We start from the raw sequence: 8,786 nt of genomic DNA, 5'->3' as shown, positions 1-8,786 counted from the left end.
TTTTTTTTCTTAACATATATTGCATTATTTGTTTCAGAGGTACAGATCTTAGATTCAACAGTCCAAAGCCTTTGCTTCTAAAGGTGATGTTATTCTGCTCATTTTGTGCTGTGGGAAGAACACTCAGCCTGAAGTCAGGAGCTCTGGCTTCCATTTCCCTATCTGCCCTTAATAAGCCAGGTGACCTTGGACAAGTCAATCTACCAAATGGGCCTTTATTGCCCTATCTGACAAATGAGGGCTGGATTAGATAACTCCTGAGGTCCCTTGAGGTTCAGTGATTTTATGATTCTAGGTTGGGCTTGGGATCAGGAGTTTAATTTTTCTTTAATGTCAGCAGGTCTAAATCTTTCCTTTGGGGGATGCATTTTATCACAAATATCAGTCACCAAAGCCTCCAGCTGCAAATCAAGAATAAAGGAGAAGGGGTGGTTTGTAGGTGCAATGAAGGAGAAGTTCCTCCTGCCAGATAGTTAGAAAATGGTGAAATTTGCATCGAAAGTATATTATTAGTAGTAGAAAATAATGATTAATGCCATTTCATGTTCCTTTCACAAGTCATGGTAGATAATGAACAATGATAACACTATGCATGATTGCTGATCCTTGTGACATTCAAAACAGATTCAAAATTCCTCTTCCACATACAGGACTCAGTTAGGGTGCTATATTAAATTCAAACTTAGGGATCAGATTTAAAATTCAAATGCATATCCTTTTTGCATATCTATTTTGACACAGCATTACAAATTACTCACTGTAATATGAATTAAAGATGGACTTTTGCACAATGGGGGAAACATTAAAAAATCCTATTTAAATTTGAATCCCCTTTTTCCCTTTTTAGATTCCCCCCATATTTATCCCTCAATATATCTGCTAATTATCAAAAATACTGCAGTTTAAACAGTAATTTGTTCATTCAGATTTTATTATTTTTTGCTGGTAGTGACTGCCAAGAAGAAGCAATGTTGATATCATGAATTACAATGAGCTCATTGTGATGTGCTTAAATGAGAGAATTTTAAAAGTACGTTGTCCTATCTACATTTTAGTATTTACCTAATGTACATAGTGTAGAAAGAACTGATGTCAAAGAAGGACAGAGCGGCAAATGTGCTTTTAAGTATGTTATAATAGGGCCAGTGAAATGTGCAAAATGACAAATTAAATTTAATGTTCAGGTGCATTGCCAATTTGTTTGGGGGGTAAAAAGCAGCACCCTTTGCTAACCCGATAAGAACTAATCAGATTTTAATTACTCAATGTGCAACCTGGACTGTTTAGCACATTTATGCCGAGTAATCACTGGGGCATCTCAAGCCAAATGGCTGAAAATTTCCATCTTTTAAATTATGGGTATGGTTCTCTGTTAATCATTTTTGGACCTTCTAATTTTCTTTCTTTCTTTTTTTTTTTTTTTTGCAACTTCATTTCTTCTGTGACACTAATAATTTCCTTTGGGTTTTTCTATTTTAATGGAGGTGAACAATTTGCTACTTTATATAAATGAAAGTGATGCCCATCTCAGTGCTCAGGCCCTAATGTTGTTTTTCCAGTTTTGTAGAAATATCCTCCCTGCTTTCATCTACCAGGGAAACTCCTGGAGGTTCGGGGCACAGTTTGTCACTACAGAGACAGAGCCTGGCATTTTGGCCTCATTAACATTGTGCTATAACAAAGCGAGTGAACCTCAAACCTAATTTAGCAAAACAACCAACCCCATAAAAAAGGGCAGGACAATGGGCGCCTGGGTGGCTCAGTCGGTTAAGCGACTGCCTTTGGCTCAGGTCATGATCCCGGGGTCCTGGGATCGAGTCCCGCATCGGGCTCCCTGCTCTGCGGGGAGCCTGCTTCTCCCTCTCCCATTCCCCCAGCTTGTGTTCCCTCTCTCGCTGTGTCTCTCTCTGTCAAATAAATAAATAAAATCTTTTAAAAAAAAAAAAAGGGCAGGACAAGAAAATCAGAGGTGCTTTCAATAAACTGTTATTATGGAACTTAAAAATCTTTCTTAAAATTGCCAGAAGCTTCCCAGCTTTGTGCTGGTACTTAGGAATTTCTACTAACAAATGCTAGCAAAGTTACCACATCAGGCTCAGTAGATACAATGAAATCCAGAATTGCATTCATTTTTGGGCTTCTTCAATTCCTGGAGGTCCTTGTTTAGTCTTCAATAAAATCAACCCTGGACTAATCAATGAGAAATTGCAGAGAATATGAATCCTGCAAAATCAATAATTTGTATAATAATTACACAAGTATATTAGAGAAGCATGGTAGTGCATAGCCAAGCAAATCCCAGGGAACATGCTCTTGAAATCTTTAAAACTCAGCCAGATATGATGAACTTTTGAATACCTTGCTCTGGTGTAGGATGATCCTGGAGTTTAGTAGAAAGACTATTATAAGGTTTTCCTCAATTTATGCAAGTTAATAAAACGAACCCACATCACTTCTGTTGTTAGTGAGTAGAAAAGTTTAAGTGAACTTTAAAAGAGAAGAGACCGAATGGTTGCAGATGCAGGTTCCTGTCCTCTATCTGAAATACCACATCTACTGTCTTCCCTGACACTTTTCCCGTCGGGAATTCCCGTAACTGCTCACAGCTGCCTTGTCATGATCTGCCCCAAGTCTCCTCCTTCTTTACCAGCCCAGGTCACTAATCTCATTGTTTTCCTCATCTCAAAGCTGTGGTGTCATGAAGAGAGACCAGAATCAGAACCAGCAGAGTTAGGACCATGCCGAAAGCCCTATCAATCTCTCTCAGCCTCAGTTCCCTCATTCCTAAAACGGAGGTTACGAGATTGCTGAGGTATAAGGTGAAATGTTGGTAAAAGCACTTTCTAAACTGTTTGCCTCCGTAGTCTCTGGATGATTTCCTGACCTGGAGTAAGTTTATCTCTAAGTAGAGGAGTCACAGAGGAGGCCTGTGATGGTTAATTTTATGTGTCAACTTAACTGGGTTAAAGGATGCCCATGTAGCTGGTAAAATATAATTTCTGGGCCAAGAGCCTACAATGAATCCTCACCTTACTTGTGAGCCTCACTTTATCTGTGTGACTTCCTCTTTCCATTCCCTAGCCCTACCGATTTCAGTCACTTTAGCCACCTGGAACTCTATCCTTGCTTCCTCGGCTCAGGGAGCTTGCCAGTCTCCACTGGGCCTCACTTTGTGTGTTTCCCTCCTCTCAAGGAAAATACCCCTGTGCTGGGGTATTTTTATATACTTTGTCTAGGTACAGAATTGTCTTTAGCAGGAAGCGAATCTGGTACTAGTTATTCTGTAATAACTGCAAGCAAAAGTATTTATCTAGATTATTTTGCTCTAAATTGTACATGAATTATTTATTCCTGGCAGTTTTAATACATTGAGACTTTGTCTAATATCACTGTTAGAACCTACCCAACCAAGAAGTGAATTTGATTTGAAAAATAAATGCTCAAAACAATGCAAGATGCTGATTTCAAATTGTTAAGTTTCAACTAGCGAAGAGAAGACAACCCTTATCTAAGAACAAAGAGAAGACAACCAGACAGCATTTCTACTCAACAGGATTCTCAGGCATTATTATGAAATTAACCAACACCTCTAAGGTTTTAATTTAAAACAAATTAAAATGTCTAAATTTAATAGGGGCGCCTGAGTGGCTCAGTCATTAAGCGTCTGCCTTTGGCTTAGGTCATGATCCCAGGGTCCTGGAATCGAGCCCCGCATTGGGCTTCCTGCTCAGCAGGAAGCCTGCTTCTCCCTCTCCACTCCCCCTGCTTGTGTTCCCTCTCTTGCTGTGTATCTCTCTGTCAAATAAATAAATAAAATCTTTAAAAAAAAACTATAAAATGTCTAAATTTAAGCTATGACTTCACACATGTAACAACATCTTTGTGACTCCATGTAATATAAACCATTATTTTGAAAGTAAACATTGAATAAAAGCACCTTCTCTCTTATCTATCTATTATCTATCTATCTATCTATCATCTATCATCTACCTATCTGTCATCACCTACCTCTCATCTATCATCTATCTTTTATCTATCATCTATCTATCTATCTATCTATCTATCTATCTATCTATATCATCACCTACCTCTTACTCCTTGTCTCTTTCTGTAACATTTAGTAAGCAGTTACTGTATGTTAAGTACATTAGTACCACATCATATTTAATCTTCACAAAAAAAACCTTTGACGTTAAGTAAACTTCCTAAGATTATTAGTAATCTTGGGTAAGTCAAGAGTCAAATCTAGAGAGTTGATACTGTTGTTATAAGTGCTCCAAGTAAGAGGGAGGAGGTGGATGCTTTTAGAGAAAGATAGTGAATTCTGAAAGAAAGTTTACAGTCTGTACAATAGATTTTTGATGTTCATTCTACCCTTGTGACAAGTTGTGTTTTGTGGATCCACTAGTAAGGGTACCCCAGATAGGATCCACTAAATTTATTCTCACATTGTACAAAAATGACCTAAAATATAGATGAGGAAGGAAATTTGCCACATCACAGTTTATTGTTTGCTCGAGGTTATAATATTCCCCCTCCAAATATGTCTGGCCTCCCAGGAGAATCTTTCATGACGTATTATGTTCTAAGAACATGCTAGCTCAAATACAAACATCTGGTCTGAAAATCATGGCTCATTTTTTTTATTATGTTATGTTAATCACCATACATTACATCATTAGTTTTTGATGCAATGTTCCATGATTCATTGTTTGCGTATAACACCCAGTGCTCCATGCAGAATGTGCCCTCTTTCATGGCTCATTTCTTATTTCTCTTCTCTTTGTGTGCTTCTTCATCTTGCCTAGTCCCACAGTTGTGTCTTGGTTTAACCTTATAATCTACAACATCACCTATATCCATACAGAACTAACAACACAACATGCATGTACTAAAAAAACTTTATGCAACAATTTATTTTTTCCCATTAAATGCATCAGTAATGGTTGGACCATTATTTAGGAAGTTTTGTGCCAGTATTTTTCTGGAAAAAAAAAAAAGGATCAATTTATGGTTACTAGTGTATACCACAGCAAAAAATTTACCACTGTCTATGTCATCTGGCTTAATGGTACTCAAGACTATTGAGTTCATTTTTGAGAAGACTCCCGTATTTTCAGCTTGTGTTTTTCCTTTGTGTTTTCAGATTGTTCACTTCCTTTGGTATTTCTAGAACTCAGCTGCAGGAAGACAATGATGTTTGAATGTTTGAGGATGCCAGTAAAGCAAGCTGAGGAAGTAACAAAGAAGAAAACAAGAGTAACAAATAAGAATAATGTAAGTATAGAAGTTATTCTCGTTGCTCTTACATCCACAAAGGAGAATTCCTGGAACAATTTGCTGGTTAATTTAGTAAATAATGGGCAGTTTATAAAAATATAAACTGTAAACTGTATGATACATCTTTTCCCTTAAATTAATTAATGCAACTCTCTTTGTGCAGAAGGAAGTTGGGCATTGCGATCATGTCAGCTGTAAACTTGTTGGTTTACTAGGTTTGTCTTGATTGGTTCTCTGGAACTCCATTAACCTGCTTTCCATCTAGAGTCAAAGACATGATCTGCTGTTGAACTCAGAATTTTGCCATTAGAGACTGTAAGAAGCAGAGGATGGGTTTTGCTTTTCCAATTGAACCTCTTATAGGGCTGAGACCAGGTCTTATATTGCTTTTCTTATTTCCCCACTGTTCTTGGAACTGGGCTTTGTACCCAATTAGTATTTAATAAATACCTGTCCATTGACAGACTTTCAGACTTGGAAATGTAGACTATCAGGAGATCAACAAGGGATCATGCACAAGAGAGAAACAGCTCAGAAATGAGAATTTCACTTTGTTTTATTTTTTAGTAAGTTTTTTGTTTCAGATGAAACTATTTTAACTTCAATCTCATTTAATATGTAATTTTAATACATTTATAAGTATGATGAAAGTATGACTTCAAATAGCAAATTCTGTTAGTCATTTCCCTTTAGATAATGTTTTATTTGTCCTTGGCCTGGGGAAGTATCTAAATGCATTTAGATGCTAGCCAAATTCATTTTATCTTGGTAGGTAAGATGCTTATTAGATATGTATCCTTATAAATATAATAGATATCTCTTCTAGTGAGAAGACTTTTTTCTCTGTTAAAAACTAAACTCTGCAAAGAAGTCTGTACATTTTCAATAGGATTTGAATGTTCATCTGTATATGTATTCTTAATATTCTTTTGGGGACCTCAATGTAGTTGGGCAAGGGGAATTTTTTTCTTCTTTCAAGGTACATTGAATTACAGAAAAAAAATCACTTGAGGGTAACATCATTAAAAGCCAACATAGTATTGTACTCATTAATTCCACAAAGATTAAAAGGCATAAAATTTACATTATCAGTTGATACAGAGAAGTTCGGGGAGGAAGGAATGAAAGCTTTGGGTCCCTCTCAGTGTTTTTCGCAAATGTCTAACCACAAAGCTTCAATAGCAAGGTCACGTGATTGATGGTAGATCCCAGGATCTGCTATCCCAACTTGAATTTTGCACTGTAGACTCAATTATAAAAATAATATTTATCTATCACCAGTTAAGTAACAATTTTAGCCCCCAAGTTTTCAACTACAATTGATGTTGTGGGATAACAAACCATATGTACACTATGAATTTGGGTATTTTCTGACATCATTTCTTATACCCTTGTAGAATAATAATACTCTAGTTTGAAAAACATGGTACTGTAACACCTTATATAAATATTATTACAATGCACTTTAATTATTTTTGCACATTGTCTCCTCCATTACATTCTGAGTTCCTTGGGATCAGGGACTGGATCTCATTTTTCTCTGTATTATCAGAGGTTAGTTTAGTGTGTTGCAAACAATAGCATATGGTATTTGTTTGCAAAATGGAATTAAATTAAGGCATACTTTACACTTGGGCTGTGAAAAGTTCATTTAGACCAAGAGCATCTTTGAGGAAAATGACTCTGGTAATAATTGTCAACAGTTCGTTTTATTTAGTTTATAAGATGTGTTGTGGTTTAAATGAAAGTAAGGTTGGAGCAGTTTCTCGGAGAAAATCAACTTGGCTGAACGTGCATTCTTGGAGCAGTCTCCAAGGTACAGTCTGAAACCACCCAGAGGTCTGTGGGGGTCATGACATGATTAAAGGAGGTCTGTCTTCTCATCAGTTTTTTTTGAAAATGATACACAAATCTCTAGACTTTATTAAAAAAATGTCACAAGCTATATTAATCTGCTAGGGCTACCATAACAAAATACCAGAGACTTAAACAACAGATATGTATTTCTTACAGTCTGGAGGCTGGAAGTCCAAGATCAAGGTGTCGGCAGGTTTGGTTTTTCTGAAGGCCCCTCTCCTTGGCATGAAGATGGCTGTCTTCTCTCTGTGTCTGCACGTGGCCTTTCCTCATGTGTGTGCGCATTCCTGGTGCCTCTTCCTTTCTTGCCCTATTGAATTCCAGCACTGCCCTTCCTACTTCATTTAACCTTAATTCCCTCTCTAAAGACCCTATCTTGAAATACAGGCACATAGGGGACGAGGACTTTCACATAGGACACGAGGACTTTCACATAGGACCTTTGAGGGGATACAGTTCAGTCCACAACAAAGGGTTAGTAAGAGTTACTTACAAACAAGCTATGAATCCACTTGTTCAAGGTGATCATGTTACTTGACGTTTTGGCAGAGTTGGGTTTGCATTCTACCTCTGAAGCCTGGTAGCCACATATATTCATGTACCTGTGGCATCTGTGTTTTTTGCCAGCATAGCCTCAATTCCCCTTCTCCTTGGTGGCATTGTCCGTCATAGCGCCAGCCCTTCACTGGCCAAGGGGTAAGCATGTGACTTGAACAAAGCTGGTTAGACATCTTCCTGAAATTTCACTAGTTAGTGTAGCGGGCCAAAAGCAAGTGGCTGCACTTGCTTTTGCACTCACTAAACACACCGTCCATTCTTTCCTGCTGCCTGTCACTGATGTTGCCTGGTTCCTGTTCTTTCCAAACACATTGGTTTCTCTGTCATTTCCCTCTCAATGAATTCCCTCTCTTCTTCTCTCTGGATAATTTTTGTTGAAGTTACCCAGTATTTGTTTCTGTTGCTTTAAATAATGATAACAACTCGACTAGTTACATGCTGTTTACCATTGTCATAAAACTCGAGTCTTACATATTTACATGTGGGTAGAATTTCTGAACTTGTAGACCAACTGCTTTGTTATCAGTGCCTCCCTAGTGTGGTCTGGGATGAGTCACGGCATCCGGTGGCTGCTGTTACATAAATACATAATTAGATTTTTAAAAAAGGTTTTACTTCGCCTGGTCACTTTGGAAAATCCCTGTGTTATTATCATGTTAAATGTCATTTGGTTCTGCTCTAATTCTTCATTCTCATTGTTCTTTTGAGGAGATGCTAAGGATAAGAAGGTCATGGGGTGTTTCCTCTGTGAAAGTAGAACCTGGATCAAAAATTCAGAGTACTGTTGTGTCAGAGGGATGGTCCACTATGTTCCTGTTCTTTGGACGTTGATCTGGAATATATTTAAGCAGCAAAGGACTGCACCATTTTTGTATACAAATATTGACAAAGCAAGGAAAACAGAAAAACCAAGTGATAGGTATAAAAACCAATCTCTGCTTAATGAGTAACCAATCCTTTTGGGGGCAATAAATAGTCAAGGGAGTAAGATGTCTTTTTTTTTTTTTGACTTAGAAAAAAAGGCACAGAGCATCAAAGCCCCCAAGGATGATTTGCTTCTGTAGCTGTGGAGATGATCACTGTCTTAGCTA

The 8,786-nt window shown here is 37.5% G+C and overlaps 1 protein-coding gene and 1 long non-coding RNA gene across 3 annotated transcripts in view; one reads left to right on the top strand and one right to left on the bottom strand.

Annotated features, from left to right (window-relative positions):
• Positions 1-5,153: 5,153 nt before the first annotated feature.
• LOC145721878 (uncharacterized) lies at positions 5,154-7,840 on the bottom strand. The gene is made up of 2 exons (XR_014145871.1): positions 7,631-7,840; positions 5,154-5,230 (listed from the first exon to the last, which is right to left on the bottom strand). It is a non-coding gene; the product is annotated as an uncharacterized LOC145721878 (long non-coding RNA).
• LOC145721876 (uncharacterized) overlaps positions 5,194-8,786 on the top strand; it is a 201,582-nt gene continuing 197,989 nt past the window's right edge. For both annotated transcript variants that reach the window (XM_081822251.1, XM_081822250.1), the window contains exon 1: positions 5,194-5,277. In XM_081822251.1, coding sequence (XP_081678377.1) covers positions 5,194-5,277 — 84 coding nt within the window. The remainder of the gene's footprint in view (positions 5,278-8,786) is intronic.

The sequence above is a fragment of the Leptonychotes weddellii genome, chromosome 5, assembly GCF_054177405.1.
Source record: "Leptonychotes weddellii isolate Sample4059 chromosome 5, ASM5417740v2, whole genome shotgun sequence".
NCBI lineage: Eukaryota > Metazoa > Chordata > Mammalia > Carnivora > Phocidae > Leptonychotes > Leptonychotes weddellii.
This window is presented reverse-complemented; position numbering and strand designations above follow the sequence as displayed.